The sequence below is a fragment of the Thalassophryne amazonica genome, chromosome 14, assembly GCF_902500255.1.
Source record: "Thalassophryne amazonica chromosome 14, fThaAma1.1, whole genome shotgun sequence".
Lineage (NCBI taxonomy): Eukaryota > Metazoa > Chordata > Actinopteri > Batrachoidiformes > Batrachoididae > Thalassophryne > Thalassophryne amazonica.
This window is the reverse complement of record NC_047116.1, coordinates 38,702,740-38,725,429: the sequence shown is the minus strand read 5'-3', so window position 1 is coordinate 38,725,429 and position 22,690 is coordinate 38,702,740. Positions and strand designations below refer to the sequence as shown.

Sequence of the window (22,690 nt, the reverse complement as noted above, 5' to 3'; positions counted from 1 at the left end):
AATCAGCTTCCCTCTCTGCAGGCATGGAACACCCAGTTCACATTACTCAACTGCAGTGGAAGCTGATTAAACGACTAACATAACAGCTCAATATAATAAGGTGTGAGGGACACCACATTTACTGACTGTACTTATGTTAGTCACAAAACCTAACGTAACTCAGGAAGTGTGCTGACGAGCGTGAGACCTCACCTCCTCCTCTTTCACAGACCATGCATCAAACCTGGACGTTCTCTGCATCCGTGATGATGAGATGGCTCTCAAGACGACGATCTCACCCGTCTGGTCACAAAGTCGAGTCTCTGGCAAATACACACTGTGTACTCCAGACTTAAATGCCACCATGCTCCAATCCGTGTAGATGCACCACAGCTGTGAGTCCTGACGAGCTGCACATGATCAGCCTCAGCTAATCAGGGTGAGGTCCTGATAATTCAGCCACACAGCCACTCAGTCCTAAACGCGCACCACCTGGAAGGAAAAACAAAAGACAGAAACAAAAGACAGCCAGGCACCCCCAGCCTCACAACACTGGGAGACGGATGAAGACGGTTGAGGTGGCAGTTAATAAAAATGTAAAAAGTCACTACTCTTCTGACCCCATTCTGTTCATTCACTACTCCTAATATAGCCTCATTCGATTATAATTTAGAGGTAATGCTTTTTTTTTTTCTTTTTTTTTTGTTATAGCCTCCAATTCTCATGGAAAAGCTCACACATCTGTTAATATTGTATTAGGGATTATCAGTATAGTTGGAAGGAAAATGTATTAATTGTGCCCTTGAATTTTGTCTTGTAGTTCTTCGTGAATGCACGATATTCAGATGAAGATCTCCGAGCATTGATTTTCTGCACTGAAAAGCTTTAATGCTCCCATCACTCTCCCTTATTCCTTTATAAACCCTGTCTTCTGTCTAAATCTTTTACTATGCCAGAAGATCAAAGGTCTCCAAACCTGTAATACACAAATGAGATCATAATCTCTATTTCAGTCTTCGGGGATATACAAGCTTTAATTTGGTAACTTATTTGCCCAGTTTATTGGCCTGTTGTCAAAACTAAAGCATAATTTGAAATCCACGTCTCATTGATCAGTCGGACGAAAGTATAAATTGCTCTTTGTTCCGTACCTGCCGTGAAATAGTGGAATTCTCAGCTTTTAACCTTCAGGTGCCGTTTTAAGAAAGCTGTTAAAGATTATGGAGCAGGAAGAGGAATGGCATGGGTTTCGTCTAGGTCACTGGGAATTTATAAGTTGAGATAGTGAAGACCTTGGATGCTAAATGAAAACTCTCTGGCTTGACTTCACAGGGCACCAGGCTCTGTGGAGGGCAGAGATATAATTAAGTGGCGCTGAGGTGCAGGCAGCCACTGACATTTATTATTATTATTATCCGGTTTGGATAGCGCCTTTGATACAGTCAGAACTGTCGAAGTCCCACTCAAACATTGTCAGAGTTCGAGTTTTGGGGTAAAAGCAGAGAGAGAGACAGCCCAAAAAGACAAAACAGTAGATACAGGGACAGAGATAGCTCTTATCTCCAGATAGCTGTTATCTGGAGAGGCTGATGGACAGAGGACAGCACTCCTGCTCTCATCCGGGCTCACGTCCCCCTCAGTCAATTACTCGCCAGTCAATTAAGTCCTCCAAAAAGCCCAGGAAGGAATTATGATGCTGCACTTTGCCGCTTTACTGCTTTTACCTCAACATAGTACGTGTCAGTTTCATGGTGTGTTGATTTAAAAGAGAGCCACAAAACATATTTCCCCATTTCCACAAAACAGCCTTTGCCAAGGACGGGCACCTTTATCTTTCTTGCATAATGAGAATTCCAAAATAAATACATTAAATTTTATTGCAAGTGAATGATGAAAAAGACAAGCATTTTATGACTTTTCATAGGAATATTTGTATTTAATCAAGTGACTAATATGTGAAAATGTTTTTCATTTTTTTCCGAGTTAACTGCCTGCCCAGTGAAGTTATCAGGAACATTTTTTCCTTCACATTTTGTGTGGTAGATCAAATTTTAATTACTGTATAATAAATATCAAGCATTCACTAAATGTTTGCAAGTGCTTGAAAATAAGATGCCTTATATTTTACAAAAAATACAAGTAAATTTCTATTTTAATTGATTAAAAAAAGATTACACAAATGCTCACCGCGTATCTAAAAGTAATACTGCTATTATTACTATTATAACTACTTCTGCTACTTATTATTATTATTATTATTATTATTATTATTATTATTATTATTATTATATGAAATTGTTTGATTAATTTGATTATTGTGCAGTTCTTTGTCTTACACAGCATGGGAAGTATGTCAGTCGACACGTACATTTGGTTTGCCTTTTGATATAATAAAGCACGTAATGTGGTATGAACACAACTGTGTGTTCTGGATGGAGCTTAAGTGATGCCTGATTTTCCAGCAGAAGCTTTTTGGTGCACCACCTGCTTCTATTTCATGCAAAAGCGGCAACTGCAATATTTATCAAAGGTATTGCCAAAGCAAGGTTCCAGTTGATTTCCATCTGATAGGTGATAGGTGTAATTCATGCTATGCGAACACACTCATGAAACATTAAGTGACTATTTGCAAACCCTTTGTGGCCTGTCCCTCACTTTGTGCCCAGATTACATGGTCTGCAAATGGTAAAGTTGAGTTGGACACCCCCCAAATGTACTTGCACTATGTGCTTTAGACCATGTGCCATAGATAGTCAGGACATGGCTGTTGCCTCCACGACCTGATCTCGGATAAGCAGTTCAAGATGATGATGATGATTCATACTGATTTGTAACGCCCCTTACCATTCATGTATTTTTCTCTCTGTCTTTCTCTCTTTTTAAACATTTTTCCAGGTCAGAAGTGTCACCGCTCTTGTATCGGGCGTTGTTGGGGAACAAAAGAAGACCAGTGCCAGAGTTGTGAGTATTGTTGTTGTTCAGTTCATAATGACACGACGCTTGGATTTATCTTATTCTCAACTGCCATCAGCCCAAGTTTGGACTGTTTCTCATGATGTTAATATTCATGTATTAATTAATGATTCATTATTCATTCATTTTGATATATTTGTTGAATTTGACATTATTTCCGTTAGTAAACTAGACTAAATGAGGTGGATTTGGTTCTGCTTCACACTTTTTGAAAAATAGTTTTGTTCACCAGAACACTTTACACAGTCTTCGTGCCACCAGAAATGATGTGCGGATGAGCTCTGTCAGTATGTTGAGATGCAGGAGAAAATGGAATAGTTAAGTGTTAAGTAGTCCATTTTGAAATGAAATACACCCAAAATTGGGTGGAAGGAGGAAATATATTAATAAACTACAACCATTTGGGGCCACGTCTTCCACCTGTTACCAAGCAGCATACAGTGCAGTGTAAATATCTGTGCTGTTGTACAACTGACACGATTGTCATCTGCATGCACAGTGCCCATGTCATGTAAATAGCAAGTAGTATTGTCATCATGTGTGGAGCAACAGGTATGTTGGTGCAGATCCCCATGTTTGGCCATAGTTGATGTTCCCTCAAAATGCAAGTGAGGTAATGTTCTTTTGATACAAAGTCATTCCAGTGGTACCTCCACACAGATCTAGTCACAAATACATCTAGATGTCACCTTAGTTCATTGGATAGCATCCAAGTATTACAACCAGTAAAACATGAAGTACCAAGCTCCTAAAGACTTTGACCTTTGTTCTCCTGCAAATGTATTGGCATCACCAAACACGTGTGTCCAGCAATGTCTTGACTCCATGAACTTATGTCTTTCCATCTCAAAGCACAAGGACCGAACGACATGTATGTCACAGCCGAGCTAAGTGAGGGTCTTGACATGTTAAACACTTTCACCCCAAGTAGATACACTTCTGGTGGCCAAGTCCAGGAAGTTATTGAAAGCATGGATCTTTGTTTTAATCCAGGATACTCACAAAACCGGATATTCCAATTCCTCACATCTTCTTCCTCATGAGTATCCACACAACAATTTAACCCCCAGGGGTCAGGTTTGCACCGGAACATCTACATCAATGTTTCTTTATGTTTCTGGACCCATCAGGGTTAATTTGGGTTCTTTCTTGGCCCAAGACATGCGTCTCTACTCCTGTAATTTATCTTATAGAGATATCTTATTCACAAACGGACAAATGACAAAACATAAACTCCTTGGCAGAACTAAGAATTAATAAATGATATATCATTTATTACTGGCATCTTATCCAGGGTGTACCCTGTCTCATGCACTATTACTGCTGGGATAGGCTACAACACACCCATGACCCTTAATTGGAGTAAGCACATATAGAAACCGGATGGATGGATACCATGTATTCAACAGAGGAAGTGACAGTATTTCATAGTAAGTCGCTTGATTGTGATGAACTTGGGTAACAGGAATGGCTCTATTTCCTGTGAGAGTAAAAAGTCATGGATTAAACTTAGAGTGTGTGTTATATGTACAGATCCCAACCTAAAATAATGTAGGTTGAGTAACATGTGCAATGTTAGTTTTCCACCAAAAAAAAACATCACAACTGTTAGTTGACATGCCTGAATTAGACCAATCAACATGCCTGGAAACCCATCAATATTATAGGACCAGAACTAGAGGGCATCATTTTTTTTTTTTTTTTTTTTTGCAGTACCGAATTTACTCTAATAAATGCTCCTTCTCTAATGAAAGCCCCCATACATTGCATGCAGTGAAATTATGAATTCCTGAGAGAATGGAGTAAAGTCAAAATGAACAAGTCCTATCTCATAATTCCCATGAAATATCATCATCTGTTCTGTTTTCCATGTTGCATATGCAGCCAGTGACTCGTATTTCAGACCCTTCACTGTCACGCGAACACCTGCCGTTCCACCCCCTCTCCCCCACCACCCAGCCTTTTTGTTGTTTTGGCAAGGGCTGCAAGCTTATCCTTGTTCCTACACCACTCCCAAATCTGTTTCCTATCGACGAGGAATATCCAAGCAGCATGGTACTTCCTCTTCTCTTTTGTTTCTGACAAATTTTAGCTTGAATGCTGCTGAGTAAAAATGTTTGTGTGGAGCCATTTTATGTAAATGTGGAGCAACTACTGCATGCAGAAAATCAACATTGGTTTCAAGTTTTCTCTGTTTCTCTTGCATGCATTATGCATGTAATGTATGTATCGTAAGGCCACACTGTGTACAACATGCATGCATGCATGCACGTGCATATAAACAATCAAAAGTAAAACACAGCTTTCATGAAATTTTCATACCACCAGGGCATTTATTAGAGTAAATACAGTAACTGGTTTTGGTGTTTGGTGTTCCTTTCATGATGAAAGATCGAGCTGAAACCTCAGGCTCAAACAATGAGATGACATAAAGCATGCACCTAGTAGAAGAAACATTATATATGTTCATTCCTTTCTTGGAATGATGTGTTGAATTGTGATAGATTTTGTCCAGTAATGTTATTAATTGTATGACCTTAACCCTCTGGGGTTCGAGGGCATTTTTTGGACAGTTCACTCTCCTGGCATAAATGTTTTATTATTGCTGTTAACAGCTCTCCCTGCATCCCACAATCAAGTTTTATGTCTCTTTTTTCAGGACAACCTGTGCTTTCATAATATACGAGGTCTATTAGAAAAGTATCCGACCTTTGGCAGGGGAAAAAAAAACTGGCTTACCTGGAGGGTTAGAAACCTAATCACCCTCAAAGTACACTCCTTGGGACTCCACACACTTCTCCCAGCGGTGTCGCCACTGTTGGAAGCATTCCAAAAACGCCTCTTTCGGGATGGCGCACAGCTCCGCCGTCGTTGCAGCCATGATGTCCTCCCTCATCCCAAAACGCGTTCCTTTTAATACTCTTTTAATTTTTGGGAACAGCCAGAAGTCGCAAGGGGCCATGTCAGGAGAGTATGGAGGCTGTGGAACCACAGGAGTTTGGTTTTTAGACAAATAAGTCTGAATCAAGTTGGAGGAATGAGCTGGAGCATTGTCGTGGTGGAGGCGCCAATTTCCTGTGGCCCACAACTCCGGTCAGCATCACGGAGGCGACGGAGGACATCCCTGTAATACTCCTTCGTTACTGTTTGACCCTGTGGTGCGTACTCGTGGTGTACCACACCGCAGGAGTAAAAAAAAACAGTCAACATTATCTTCACATTGCTGTGCACTTGGAGCGCCTTCTTCAGTCGTGGCGACGTGGAATGCTTCCACTGTGATGACTGGAATTTTGTTTCCGGGTCGTACCTGTACACCCAGGACTCATCGCAGGTGATAATAGTGTCCATAAAGCTGGGATCACTTTGTGTGGAGTCCAGCATGTCCTGTGAGACTTCCACACGGAGGTGCTTTTGCTCCGCCGTCAGCAACCTCAGCACGAACTTCGCAGCCACTCACTTCATGCCCAAATCTTCTGTAACAATGGAATGTGCCGAAAAAGTACTGATGTCCACTTCGTCCGCAATTTCTTGGATTGTCACTCGACGGTCCCGCATCACCACAGCGTTCACTTTGGAAATGATCTCGTCATTTCGGCACGTCGATGGTCGGCCGGAGCGCGTCGCTCTCTCCACTGTTATGCGTCCGTCTCCACTGTTATGCGGTTGTACCACTCTTTAATCTGTGTGGTGCTCATAGCTTCATCCCCGAAAGCCGTCTTTATCTTTCGAATGGTTTCCGCTTGGCTGTCACCAAGTTTCTGGCAAAATTTGATGCAATAGCGCTGCTCCAATCGTTCCGCCATTTTCCTTGCAAGAAAAATCTGCCGAGCGCACAGGACCACTCCCCACACAAAGGCTGCTCACAGGCGAATGACGCAGCCGACAGGCAGGACAAAACTCACGCATGCGCACTAAGGTTCAAGGTTGGCTGATGCAATCTCACGTGACTCAGATCCATAAAGTTTTAAAAAAAAAAGGTTGTTTTTTTTTCTAATAGACCTTGTATATATGCTTTTGTTGTGTTTTCTAAGTGTAATAAAGGTTTATGAACAGTGGTGGACACCAATTAGCGAAGTTAACCTTTTGTTAGCTGATTAGCTTTTCAGCTAACTTTGAAAACCATCAGCGGACCAATTAACGTCCGCTAAATTTAGTTCAGATAACTTTTAGACTGCTAAGATATATTTGTAGGCGTAGTGAATAAAGCTTAACAGTTAAACACATTTGTAAAGCCTGAAATATACATTTTAATGCCTGCCTGTTACATGTTTTGTAGCAGAGAGACAGCTATGAGAGGCAGAGCTTAACCGTCTGGGGCCGACGCCATCGTATATGACGGCTAAGACCAAGCTTTACTAAATTATAAATAACTTTTGAATGATATGAGATAGAAACTTACTTGTTTTTTGCTGAAAAGTTAACTCCATGGACTTTCGAGCCAGCCATTGGCCATCTTTGTACTCCTCATAGAAGCTGTGTGATGACGTGCACAATGAGAGTGTCTAATCGGAATTAGTTCGCCGTCACAAAATCTAATCGTAGGGCAGATTTACCTCACATGAAAAGCCAAAGATCATTTTCAGGAGTGATATGTTACGAGTTGGCCTGTTTGAACAGCCCCCTATGTGCTCCAATGAGTACATACTATTAGTACATACTCAGTGCACCCTGCATCATTACGAACAGCGATCAGTGAAAGCAGGAGCAGATGGAGAGCCTCTGATGACAATCTCACGTGCGCAAACAAAGAGTGTGTAACTATCAGGATTGCTCCACTAGTTTTCATGTGAATGTTACTGGATAACTCCATTGCTTTCTCTGCATAAAGCACTGTTTACCATATCAAAATAATAAAAAACCCATAGACCATTTTGTATATATTGTTCAAAATGTGCATTTGTGTTTATTTTTTGAACCTTTTTGTTGTACAGTCTTTCAAACAAGACCTCAAATTACCATTATAAAGTGTCAAAACAGTTGTTTATTATAGTTTGCTGTGTGTTTTGAATAAATATGTGTGTAAAATTATTTTTCTCTTTATTTTTTCCTTGCCTATTTTTGATTGTAAACTTTTATTAAACTTATAAAACACGAGAAAAACATATATATTCTGAAAGCACAGGTTGTCCTGAAAAAAGAGACATAAAACTTGATTGTGGGATGCAGGGAGAGCTGTTAACAGCAATAATAAAACATTTAAGCCAGGAAAGTGAACTGTCCAAAAAAATGCCCTCGGACCCCAGAGGGTTAACCCTCTGCCAGCAGAGGAGAGCTGGCTACCATAGACAAAAGAAGAGGGGGAGGAAAAAAGATAATTTATTTTCACACCATACAGACTTGCAGATGTATCACAGGAGTCATGCACAGCAAGGAATTTTTAACTTATGGTTAAAATTTTAAACAAACTAATTCCGGACAAGTTAAATGGTAAATGGACTGCATTTATATAGTGCTTTTCCATCTGCATCAGACGCTCAAAGTGCTTTACAAATAATGCCTCACATTCACCCCAATGTCAGGGTGCTGCCACACAAGGTGCTCACTACACACCGGGAGCAATAGGGTTAATCCCCTATTGCCCAAGGACCCTTAGTGATTTTCCAGTCAGGCTGGAATTTGAACCGAGGATCTTCTGGTCTCAAGCCCAATGCCTTAACCACTAGACCATCACCTCCCCTAAGTTATTGAAATTAACGTCTCCTCTGTCATTTTACAAAGTGAAAATATCAGCTATGTTTTAGTTTTAAAGTAATGCACTAATTTTGAAGGTTTTCGCATTTACAGACACATATGCTGAGAAAGCATTATAGGAAAATTAGTTTCCTTTCATCAGTGGTTGGTCGGTATATGTAAAAAAAAAGTTACTGTAACGTGTGTTGGTTTTACCAATAAATCTAAAAAAGGTAATTTGAAAACTGAAAATTCTGTTTGTTAAGTGATTCAGTACTTGAACATTGCCATCCAGTAGATGGCAGTGTTCATGGCAGTGTGAATACCAGAGGCAGTGTGAATTTTTCAATCACAGAGAAACTGGGGAGAGCTGACATTTGGCATGTATGTATTTTGGGTCAAGGATGAACACTGCAAAAATAGAAAGTGGGTAGGACTAATATTTTTGGAGAAATTATCGATAATAGGCAAAAAACATAGGTAAAGAACAATGGATGCTAATATCACCATTAATCAGTCCCTGGTAACCAGACAAGCTCTGAACAAAGGAAATATCTCAACCTTGCCAGTTGTAAAACATGACATTAACTAAATGTGCCAAATAATAAATATAGTTATTCACAAAACTTTCAGATTTTAATCTCCTGCACATTCAGTTCAAATCATAGAAACTCTGCATAATTTATTACCTCCTTGAAAAACGTTCTACCTATTTTATACATGCAACCCAATCTAGAACCCATGGATCCCCACGGTTAACGTGCTAGTTTGTTTTAACATGTTTAAGTATGATGCACAAAGTGCATAATTTTAATTTGCTGGTTTTGAAATAATTAAAAAAGTATTCAGGTTACAAGTAATCCAAAAGTATTCCATTCGTATTGTCTTTTGTATTCAGTAATTGATTAAATTTTAAAGTAATCCTACCTAAACTCTGGATTATGTAGAGATCAGATTGGGTGTGAATGGCAAAATAATTTATGTAGTTGGCTATCTGGATTCTTGAAACACTGCTACAATCATGGTGTACACACACAGACACTAGTTGGCTGTTCTCTACCACAAACCTTCCAAATGGGACCTCCCACTCTGCCTACAGAGTTGAGGCAGCTGCGAGCGAGAGAGTGAGAATGAGAGACTGCTGAGTCCATCTGCAAGGGAGAGGCTGTGTAATTCCTGCACCTACACTTTTCCTCAACTCGCTCATTTTCTGTCAGCATCGCTCTCCCACGTTTCTTTGCTTCTCCTCACTCACTCGATGCTTGATAACAGCAAAGCCATAGCGATGTAGTCATAATAGTAAAAAAAAAAGCTGCAGACCACAGACCCGCTACTAATTAGCTCGAACCAAGACCTGATAAAGTCCTCCACTTTACCTGGTAAAGTGGATGATTGCAGTATAGAATACATACAGTCTGCCATATCTGGAGATTGATTGTAGAAATTCTCTGAATTCAAATGCACTGTGTTTATTTTTACAACACATTGATGATTTATATTAAACCATTTTTTTGCAGATTTGGCAGAAATGTTCCTGTTCTTTGAGCGTTCCATGCTTTGAAAGACCTCTCAAAAAATTTGAGCATCTTTGAGGAGTGAGCTGAGAGAGCCAAAAAGAAGATGTTAGGAGAGGCGAAGGGCGCTTCCATGCAATTGAAACTGGCAGTGAGGGTAACCATGTTAAATAGAGTGCTTTAAGCACATGCATAAATGTACCATATCAGCATGGACTCCCAAACTTACCTGTATATTTCTATTGTCAATTGTGTTGGTAGCATGGCCCAAGCAGAGGGTCACCCCTTTGAGTCTGGTCTGCTTGAGGTTTCTTTCTCAAATCGTCAGAGGGAGTTTTTCCTTACCACTGTCGCCTGTTTGCTTGCTCTGGGGGTTGGTAAGGTTAGACTTTACTTGTGTGAAGTGTGATTTGGTGCAATATAAATGAAATAAACTGAATTGAAATCTGCCTGTCAGAACGCCTCACCTCCAGCATTTGCTCACTCCCGTTTTTAATAAACATTGCTTAAATACCCACGCTAAATTAAAAATATATATATATTACAGTTGATTAATACCCAGCCTGCTTTACAATAATTTTGTCACCCCAACACATAGTGTAAAGAAAAAAATAATGTGTTTCCTCATTGCTTCTTCATCGTACCTGTGATACGAAGGTGACAATGTGCATGTAGCTGTAAATGTACTGGGTGACCCACAATAACCTCTGTTTTGCATGGGCAATTGTTTTTTGTTTAATTTATTATTTTACACATGCACACATTGTTTTTTGTTACTCAGTTAGCAGTCACATGACAAGGATGTGGGAGGCGCCAGTACAGCAGTATGAGAGCTGCACAAAAGGATCCTCTTAAAGGCATCGCTTACAAAATAAAAAATAAATACAACCCCGTTGCACCCTATGTCTTGTTTTGCACTCAAATTTAGCAAAAGTGATGTTGGACGTGTCCTGAATTCACTTACACAATGCAGTTTAGACTAGAGGTGGACGGATTGATCCTAATATCGATACCAACGCTGGTATTGATATTGAACGATCCTCCTGTAAAATGATCGATACTCAAGCTTTTTTCTCTCCCACACGCACTGACTGCTGCGCACGCAGATTCATCAAAGTCTACTCTCTGTCTGTAAGAGCAGCGCTACGCTGTGTCACACAACACGGAGCAGCACACCCTTGTATTGTGTACCTCAGGAGATTTTGTTTTAAGTTGTGTTAAGTGATATTTTTTTAAACAAAAATGTTTATTGTGATAATAAAGTATTTTGTTGTCACGTACAATGTTTACGTCTTTTGGATCCTTTGAATCTATGAAGCTTAAATATGAAAAAGTATCGGTATCGATATCGGCGATACTGGGCCTGTATTTACTTGGTATCGGATCAATACCAAAATTCCCGGTATCGCCCACCTCTAGTTTAGACTGCACGCTATAGATCATCAAGATAAAACCCTATACGTAGGTCTTCATTCAGTTATCATTATAACATGGGAATTCATCCTTTTTCTTTCTGCAGTTTGTCAATCTTCTTTCACAGACAGTGGGAATGTTTCTCTCTACAGATGTCCTTCCTTCTATTTTTCATCATCCCATCTGTTCCCAGCACACCACTTTCCCGTACCTATAAACACACAAGTGCACAGACACCTCCAAGCTTTTTCATAGTAAATTCAAACACACACAGCACACTAATACAACCTCTACAACTCTATACAGCACAGAAAAAAGGCACAAACACATTTTTCCCCTCTCATCATTAATATTTCTTTGCTTCCCTCTTCCAGTTAGACTGCATTGCACATGCCATCAGCTTCCTCCTCATTCCATCATTCTGTATCCAGACCAATTCATCTAAGTCTTCCACTGCTGGCATGTCTCATCTTATTTGTTCTGTGGCTGCGATCTCATTAAGATAATGAGGAATGAACTGTTTGACCAGGACCTACTAGCTACATGTCACAGAACAGCCACCGATAGATGAAATGTCTTTTCAAAGTACCCAGGTAGCGTGACTGGGAATTTAACTCACGTGTACACACTAGTAAGCAGACTCCTTATCCAACCGAGCTACCAGTTCAACATGAAATGCCTTCAAAGATGCCATTTCTCATTACTCAGATGAAACATAAACTGGACCTCCACCAGGATAATAATGGTCGAGCTGTACCACGGAGGATCACAATCCTTTTTTTTTTTTTTAACTTTCATCCCTCTTAGAGCTTTGTGACATCATAAAACAGAATGAACAGAATGTAATTAAAAGGAAAACTTTCTCACAAATATTAAACGAATCATCTCTTGACAAAACAAATAAAACTATTTACTAAGAGCTGTCAATTCTCTGAATTATTTTAGAATTTACACTATTATATAATTCACATTTGATTGAAAACTGAAGTTCCAGTATAAATGTTTACAGCTGTGTAAACTGTCATTGAGGACAGTAATTTACACACTGCTGTTTATATAGTTTTGTTGGTAGTTGAGGTTGTCTTCCAAAATCTTTACAACAATTTGTGTATTTTCTTGACTGGAGTCTTATTTTGGTGATTCTTGGCTACCAATGTACACATTGGTAGCCAGACTCCTTACCCGGTTAAGCGACCAGTTCAACCTGAAATGGCTTCAAAGATGCCATTTCTCATTACTCAGATGAAACATAAACTAGACCTCCACCAGGGTAATAATGGTCGAGCTGTACTTTTTTTTATATAACTTTCATCCCTCAGAGTTTTGTGACATCATAAAACAGAATGTAATTAAAAGGAAAACTTTCTCACAAATATTAAACGGATCATCTCTTGACAAAACAAATAAAACTATTTACTAAGAGCTGTCAATTCTCTGAATTATTTTAGAATTTACACTATTATATAATTCACATTTGATTGAAAACTGAAGTTCCAGTATAAATGTTTACAGCTGTGTAAACTGTCATTGAGGACAGTAATTTACACACTGTTGTTTATATAGTTTTGTTGGTAGTTGAGGTTGTCTTCCAAAATCTTTACAACAATTTGTGTATTTTCTTGACTGGAGTCTTATTTTGGTGATTCTTGGCTACCAACATACACACTGGTAGCCAGACTCCTTATGTGGTCAAGCGACCAGTTCTACCTGAAATGGCTTCAAAGATGTCATTTCTCATTACTCAGATGAAACATAAACTGGACTTCCACCAGGGTAATAATGGTCAAGATGACAATCCTTTTTTCCTTTTAATTGCATCCCTGTTAGAGGTTTGTGACATCATAAAACAGAATGTTTTTAAAAGAAAAGCTTGCTCACAAATATTAAACAAACCATCTCTTAACAAAACTTAGTGACAAGATCGCTGAATCAGTGTCAAGTCCTAGCATCAAGATAAGAAAATCATTTATCAGAACGTAAAACACAGCATTTGCATATTTGTGGGTCTTGCGGAGCATTATTATCCCAAACAAGTAATTTATATGATCACCAGAATTTGTTTGTTGATTTGTTTGTCAGTCTGTCAGCAGGATATCACAAACAACTTAAAGTCAGTGCAAAGGTGAGACTTTGATTTTGAGACAGGCAAATCTGGGAACATTTTTAATACATGTGTTTATGTGCATGCGGCAACATAGGCAGAAGTAAAAAGCAGCGCAAGTTGTGATTGTGCACATACATTTGCTGTTATTGATCGGAAAACTCACTGTTTTGCACGTTAATTTAAATTTTTGTTGGTGCTACAGTACAAACACTGTGAGTACGTATCATCAGAAGCTCCTCAAATGTTTGTTACTATAAACTCATGGCTTTATAGTGATCGCACTACTACACAAAATGCATGGGTTTTTCAAGGTGGATTAAAAGTAACTGTCATGTTTCACTCATATTTTAGAAAATATTCATCTCCCACATCAAAGCCTGTTGCAGTCTGTTTATTAATCAGATGGAAAGTTTTGTAGAGTGCTGCAGATCTTAATGTTATGATTGGGGTTGTACTCCAAGACACACTCAATCCCAATAAATCTCTAAATTTCATCCAGATTTTGTTTAATGATTTTGACAAAAGGGTTTGCCTTTTTCTCCTCTAAGTCTGATCACAGCCTGTTTAAATATTCAATGTTTTACCTATTTTTCTATCATAATTAATCCTCATTAATGATGTAATTAACATTTTGAGTTGTGATAGACCCATGGCAAACATAATGTAATAAATAAAAGATTGCAATCCCCAAAAAATATTTCACAACCAAAAAGAATGAATGTGACAACGTGTGCAGAACTTAGTGCAACTTACAAGTAGATACAATAAATGAACCTCTGATTCCAAACAGAAACACTTAGATCTGCAAATATTCCTGTGAAAACAAACATTTGTTTGGGAACTAAAAAGCCTCTGACTTACCTGAAGGTTCTCTTCTTTCCTTATCTACTTTTACATGTGCCGCACAGCTAGAAAATGGCACAGAACAGCAATATCGTCTTTGTTTCACCCTTGACACCCCCGACCTCAACCTGCTTCTGCTCATGCACATAAACACATTGTGATTTAGTGTCCATCAGGACCCTGTGATTAGCAACAAGGCTTCATTAAAGTGGATGCAAACAAAAACAACTACTTTTCATGTCCACACCAGTGTCGCCACAGTTACTTTATTAGTTACTTTTTACAGAAAGGTAACTAGAAGTTACTTTGCTGATTAGTTACTTTGCTAATTATGCAATCTTAAGAGTAACCAAGTTAGATTACTAGTTGCCTTATTAGTTACATTACTTATTAGTTACAAGTTGTCGGCAGCTGCTAATAAAGTAATTGTATAAAGCTGCTAATGAAGTAGCTGTATAAAGCAACTAAAACGAATTAATGAAGTAACTTTTCAAAGTAACTGTGGCAACACTGGTCCAGACATGTCTCACTGTGTCAATATTGCTATTTATACTTCATATTTATATATAAACCCCTGCATATGAAAGCCTCTGCAAATTATGATGTTTAAAGATGCCAACATGGACAAAACTGTGAACTTCACTGGTCAACCATCACCTGCACTGTATTTATCAGATTCTAAAAGTAAAACTTTAGAGCACAATTTGAAGTATTTTTGGAAATCTGACTCACTGACTGAACTCCGTTACACCAGTGCTTCTCCTGCTAATTGCAGGAAAAATGTAATTTTTACACAAATATATTTTATTGACATGGCATTTTCATGAATTATTCCAAACTTATATAATGAGTGCACAGAGAAGAGTCCACCTTCTTCTTTGTAGCCTCTTGCTTAGCACAACTCTAACTTGTGGAATAAAATACAGTAAGGCAAAAAAAAATTTCATTTAAATGGCTACTTAGGGAATTTGGTGTTTTATAACAGATATGTAACAGGTGTGCTGTAAAGGATGAGGTGTGGGTGAAAAGATTACAGCGCTTGCCCAGGATATTGTGCAACAAAGGTCAGTAAGAATATGCTGAGAGCAGCTGGAGAAGTCCTCTTCATTTGTGCATCATTTATCTTTGAAAGAATTCTCTTTGGCAGCAGTGGAACTGCAAAGCAGCAGAGGTTTTGAAAGGAAAACACAGTAAGATTAAAATATCTGTGTGCTAAATCTGCATTTATTTCTATGGCAGGAACTGCAAGAAGAGTGAAAATTAGTCATCAGCAACAACTGAACAAGAGCATTATGAAAATCTGTCAAATTACCCATTTTACAAGATGTTTAACAAAAGGCATCATTACAGTGCAGAATGTCTTTAAACGGTTTAAAAAAGAAAGCACTCTTTTAAAGCCACACTGAAATGATGTGATGTATTTGCACGCCAAAGAAGGTTGTCATCTTAACTTCCAGTTAGACCTGAATTGATTGGAAATTTTTCAAGATGTACAGGACTTAGTGAACAGAAAAGTATCGAAAATGCTTGAGCATGAACGTAGAACTCAGAAATAAGTACAGCATGTTGCCATTTGGCTTCCAAGCTCAACTACAAAAAACAGGACAAAACAAACATAATTAAAGGCCCAATTTCCTCAAGTTTAAAACCGAGATAAATTGTGGCCAAAATTTAGCAATGGGAGATGATCCTTAGGGCCCCTTCACACATAACACGATTTAAGCCGACCAGTGCACGAAGGAGGAATTGCATGCCATTCGTGAAAAATCAGAGCTGCCTCCAACACCACGTACACCTGTCACTACAATTTTTCATTCACACCAGCAGCTGTCAGACTGTTGAACAGTTCAACATCCACCACCAAACTGTGAACATTGCACTACATGCACATTGTCACCTTCTTAATACTCTACTCTAACGCTGCTGCCGACCCTGTGCCTTGTATATATATTCAATGGCCACAGGGGTGCGCACATTGTACATTGCAAAAGTTTATATTGCAAAAGTTTATACAATAGGTTAGTTTAAAAAAAATTGTCCCAGTTAACTACACCAAGACCTGGAGAAACTGCATTTCGTTCTGCCTGTAAGGGTCAAGTGACAATAAAAGTGACTCTGAGTCTGAGTCTGAAAGACAAAGAGTGCCCTGTGAGAGTCCATTCAATGCCTGTCGCGGTGGGCCAAGTTCCAGATGACACACACGAACATCCAACACCGCTCGCTTGACATTTAGAAAATGTGGGGGCCATTCGCACTGTCACCACAAAAACAGTGAGCAGACGATCACTTTCGAGCTGGGTGTTAAAATTGTTTAAGCCCCCCCGAGTGTGGCGTTGCAAAAAGCAAGACACATGTGGCATGCATGTGTATCGTGCGTGTCCCCCCCACACACACACACACGCACACACACACACACGTGACATGCGTGGGGAGAGCACACTTGCATGACATGCTGATGATATGTATTTACAGACATGTTGACATGGGAGCCAGACAGCCACATCTGAGTGCACACAGCCGGGCTGCAGCGGCCACACACAGCAGGCTGCTCCATGTGAAACGAACTCGTCAGATCATGCAGCAGGCAATCTGAATGTCACGCTTGTCCACACCGACACGCGTGTCCGGCAGAACATCCGCGCCGCAAGACTATGACAATATGACAAGCCAACAGCACCACAAATATGCCACTTTCAGTCACGTATCACCAAAAATATGTCGTAACAAACACCATTTTGTCAGTTATTATGGCACTTTTTTCTCTTTTTTTTAAAAAATACGTTTATCTCCTTGTTGATTTGAACTATTTTACGTTCCTGTTATAAGACAGTGATTGTAGCGCAGTGGTAAAGTTTCCGTCTGGTAATCACAGTTTTTGTAAATTGCAGGTTTGAATCCCGTGAGTGGAGTTTATTTTTATTTAACCAGGGTTATTTAACTACAGGTACAGGATTCTGTATTGCATCCCCTTTTATTTATTATTGATATCAACCCACTGATATTCAGTGATATACAGCTGGTTTTTATTTTATTTTTCTCCACATCAGCGGCATGATGTAGTGCAACACATTTCAGCAACACATTCCAGCTGCTCGCACTGTGCTCATGCACGATGGTTGGTGGTTCCCCATTTTGTGTTCCGGTTTGTTTTCTTCCGGTTTCAGCGTCTTTCGTGTTATGCGTGACGGGGCCCTTAGTGAGGTGACCTTGTGTAGTTTCACCTTTATATATTATGTTTGCATCAAGACTGATCTGTCCCATTGAAATTCACCAGATTTTAATCAGTTTTTCCTCGTTATGCCATTTTAAGATGAAAACATTTGCTTGTTTATTAGTTATTGTCAACATAAAACAAGCTAGAAAGGAAAAACTCACCCACTCGCCCACTGATCTACATGTTTGTTGTACAAGCCCTTTACTGTTGCCAGCGAATGGAATTAATACATATTGCTGAGTATTAGGGTGCTAATTTCTATATTTGTGAATATTTCATAGAAGTCAGTCATACAAGACAAATTTTACTTGCAGCCAAAAAAATGCCTTCTCCATTTTTGCCTTGCACCAAATACCGTATCTTTATTTATGAAGTTGTTTTGGAAACCAGATGTGAAAAAGCACATTTAGCTCATGTAAATGGGGCTGAAAGCTCATGCTTCCTGTGAGTGATGCCGCTGTCCGCAGCCTGTTCAGATGAAAGCTTCCAGACATATTTTATAAGATGGAATCCTTTTGTATTTGTTATCACCAACCTGTTTCTTTTCCTTGTTCTTCTTTTTTTAAAGTGGAAATTTAAAGGAAAATTGATCAACAGCATTGCATCTCTCTCTTGGCAAGGTCATTTGTTTGACAAAGTGTCTTTTGAGTAAAGTAGCCCAGGAACATTAATGGAATGCCACTGATGGTACGTCAGACATCGGGTGAAGTGTTTGTTTGACTGTGTCTTGTATCCATCACCTTGATTGTATCCCGTCAGCACACTGCCCAATGGGGACACATTAAAACTCTGTGTCTGCCTGTACACACTAGGTTACAAGTTACATGCATATATATATATATATATATATACGAGGTCTGTCCGTAAAGTATCGTACCTTTTTATTTTTTTCAAAAACTATATGGATTTCATTCATATGTTTTTACGTCAGACATGCTTGAACCCTCGTGCGCATGCGTGAGTTTTTCCACGCCTGTCAGTGACGTCATTCGCCTGTGAGCACGCCTTGTGGAAGGAGTGGTCCCGCCCCCTCGTCGGATTTTCATTGTCTGGAAATGGCGGAATGAAAAGGACTTTTTTTCCATCAGAATTTTTTCAGAAGCTGTTAGAGACTGGCACCTGGAAACCATTCGAAAAATTTATCTGGCTTTCAGTGAAAATTTTACGGGCTTCACAGAGAATAAGGACTTTAACTACAGGTTTAAGGACCCCTTTAAAGGACGGTCGGTGCGCCGCGCTGCGAGCTGCGATGATGCGGCACAAACCACTGGATCATTTCTAAGCTGATGGCTCTGTGGATACGAGACCGTCGTGTGCTCTTTCTCTGGTTATCACAAGACCTGGACATCAGCCATTTTCTGGCAGATTTCACTTTTAACAAGAGATTTTGTCATGGAAAGCCGCGCGGAGGCTTCGCGCGTCACGACCGATTCGCTGATGAAGCGAGACAAAGGAACACCTCCGTTTCGGAGTGTTAGAGGACAAGTTTGGACATGTCTATCTCGGCTTTCAGTGCTTACCAGTCGAGTGAGTATAAAAGAACTTGTGGAGAGCTGGACATGTCCAAACTTGTCCTCTAACACTCCGAAACGGAGGTGTTCCTTTGTCTCGCTTCATCAGCGAATCGGTCGTGACGCGCGAAGCCTCCGCGCGGCTTTCCATGACAAAATCTCTTGTTAAAAGTGAAATCTGCCGGAAAATGGCTGATGTCCAGGTCTTGTGATAACCAGAGAAAGAGCACACGACGGTCTCGTATCCACAGAGCCATCAGCTTAGAAATGATCCAGTGGTTTGTGCCGCATCATTGCAGCTCGCAGCGCGGCGCACCGACCGTCCTTTAAAGGGGTCCTTAAACCTGTAGTTAAAGTCCTTATTCTCTGTGAAGCCCGTAAAATTTTCACTGAAAGCCAGATAAATTTTTTGAATGGTTTCCAGGTGCCAGTCTCTAACAGCTTCTGAAAAAATTCTGATGGAAAAAAAGTCCTTTTCATTCCGCCATTTCCAGACAATGAAAATCCGACGAGGGGGCGGGACCACTCCTTCCACAAGGCGTGCTCACAGGCGAATGACGTCACTGACAGGCGTGGAAAAACTCACGCATGCGCACGAGGGTTCAAGCATGTCTGACGTAAAAACATATGAATGAAATCCATATAGTTTTTGAAAAAAATAAAAAGGTACGATACTTTACGGACAGACCTCGTATATATATATATATATATATATATATATATATATATATATATATATATATATATATATATATATACGAGGTCTATTAGAAAAGTATCCGCCCTTATTATTTTTTTCAAAAACCATATGTATTTGAATCACGTGTGATTGCGTCAGACAAGCTTGAACCCTCGTGTGCATGCGTGAGTTTTTCCACGCCTGTAGGTTGCACCATTCGCCTGTGAGCAGGCTTTGAGTGAGGAGTGGTCCAGCCCCCTCGGTGGATTTTCATTGTCAGGAAATGGCGGAATGATTTGGACTTTTTTTCCATCAGAATTTTTTCAGAAACTATTAGAGACAGGCAGCTGGAAACCATTAGAAAAATTGGCTGTCGGTGAAAATGTTACAGGCTTGGTAGAGAATAATGAGTGTTACTGTCGCTTTAACGACGGCCCCCAGCGGCTGTGGGGCACGCCGCGCTCCGTGCCGCCATCGAGAGCCACAAACCACCGGATCATTTCTAAACGGATGGCTCTGTGGAGCCGGGACCGTCCTGTGCACTTTCTCTGGTTATCACAAGAGCTGGACATCAACCATTTTCCGGCAGATTTCACTTTTAACAAGAGATTTTGTCATGGAAAGCCGAGCGGAGGCTTCGCGCGTCACGATGGATTCGCTGATGGAGCGAGACAAAACCACCTTCGTTTTGGTCTCACAAGACAGCTTTGAGATGGCGTTCAGACAGCTGTCGGTGGTTTTTCCATCGAGTGATTAACCGAGAAATTGTGGATGTGCCTGGACATGCCAGAACATGTCCCCTGAGGCTTCATCACGGCGTTGCTTTGCGCCATGCGGCGCCGCCGCGACGCGCGGAATTCCTCTGCACGTCTGTCTCAATGTGCCAAAAAAGTGCTGATGTCCACATCTTTTCACAATTCCTGTGGTAGTCAGATGACGTCCCGGATAAAACACAGCGTCCAGTTTGGAAATGAACGGCACATTCCACTGTTACAGGAGTTTTTGTCATGGAAAGAGGAGCGGAGGCTTTTCACCGAAAGCCAGATAAATTTTTCGAATCCCGACAGGCGTGGAAAAACTCACGCATGCGCACAAGGGTTCAAGCTTGTCTTACGCAATCACACGTGATTCAAATCCATATGGTTTTTGAAAAAAATAATAAGGTCGGATACTTTTCTAATAGACCTCGTATATATATATATATATATATATATATATATATATATATATATATATATATATATATATATATATATATATATATAGTGAGGAAAATAAGTATTTGAACACCCTGCGATTTTGCAAGTTCTCCCACTTAGAAATCATGGAGGGGTCTGAAATTTTCATCTTAGGTGCATGTCCACTGTGAGAGACATAATCTTAAAAAAAAAAAAAAAAAAAAAATCCAGAAATCACAATGTATGATTTTTTTAATAATTTATTTGTGTGTTACTGCTGCAAATAAGTATTTGATCCCCTACCAACCAGGAGGAATTCTGGCTCACACAGAACTGTTAATTTTTCTGGTGAAAAACTACAGGAAACGTTTGATCTCTGTAATTGCAAATAAAGGCTACTGTACCAAATATTAACATTGATTTTCACAGATGTTCAAATACTTATTTGCAACAGTAACATACAAATAAATTATTAAAAAATCATACATTGTGATTTCCAGATTTTTTTATTTTTTTATTTAGATTATCTCTCACAGTGGACATGCACCTAAGATGAAAATTTCAGACCCCTCCATGATTTGTAAATGGGAGAACTTGCAAAATCGCAGGGTGTTCAAATATATATCTATATCTATCTATCAATCTATATATATATATATATACACTGAGATGCTTACACTTCAAAGGTGGGAAAAGTACCCTACATCATCTATGATGTTGCCAAAGAAAGTCTATTATAACATCGTGTTGCTATATTTTATACCACATGGGTCAAAAGTGTTTCCAAGCAAGATGAATTTTGATGATGGTGGTTATATAAGCTTATGAGTCTTTTATTTGTATACTAATGGGCAATAGTGGTAGTGCTGAAGAAAAAACTTTTTTATCATGTAAATGGTAAAAAAATCAAAAGGTACTAAACCTTTAACGTGGTTATTGAAAGACTGTATATCAATCGTCCAAATAATATATCATTTATACCTTATTGTTGGTTGTTTTCTTGACACTCTCAATCCACCTTGCCCAATGCTGTAAAAACACTGAAAGCTTGAACCTTTGCAAGTCCTTTGACTTTATTCAGAAAATTAGATGCTAGTGTCTAAAATGGTTCAGAGTTTAAAATTTTGGAGTGACAAGAACCATTTTCTGTTATTTTCAGGAGAAACGCTCAATTGAAACAAGAGGACCCTTGGAGTCCAAGTAATTTAAGAACACAGTTGTTGGGAAAGTGTAAGTACACGGACCCACAACAGGGGCCGCAAATGAACGGACAATAGAATAGGTCAAATAACAACACTTTACTGTTGCGAACGTGCACAACAAACACAACAGATTCCACAATAGATCAAAGGTCAAATTACAAGGTGTCGTGTGGGCAGGCTCGAAGATAGGAGACGCCTGTCCAAAGCAGAACCGGAACCACACGATTTCCTCCGCCACCAGACCCCGGGAATACTGGAGCCGCCAAGTCCCGAACTCCCAGGTGGCCACTGCCTCCGCGTGTCGGACCTGGTACTGCTGGCGAGGAACAAAAACACAATTAAACGTGGGTGCGTCTGCACCCAGCAATCTGCACGGCAGGGAAGCTACCTCCACCTCTCGTTGGAGAAAA

At 39.7% G+C, this 22,690-nt stretch overlaps 1 protein-coding gene across 1 annotated transcript in view; it reads left to right on the top strand.

Moving 5' to 3' along the window:
* Positions 1–22,690, top strand: part of LOC117525342 (receptor tyrosine-protein kinase erbB-4-like) — a 1,053,282-nt gene that overhangs the window by 643,063 nt on the left and 387,529 nt on the right. The window contains exon 5 of the mRNA XM_034187180.1: positions 2,875–2,940. Within this exon, the coding sequence (XP_034043071.1) occupies positions 2,875–2,940 (66 nt within the window). The remainder of the gene's footprint in view (positions 1–2,874; positions 2,941–22,690) is intronic.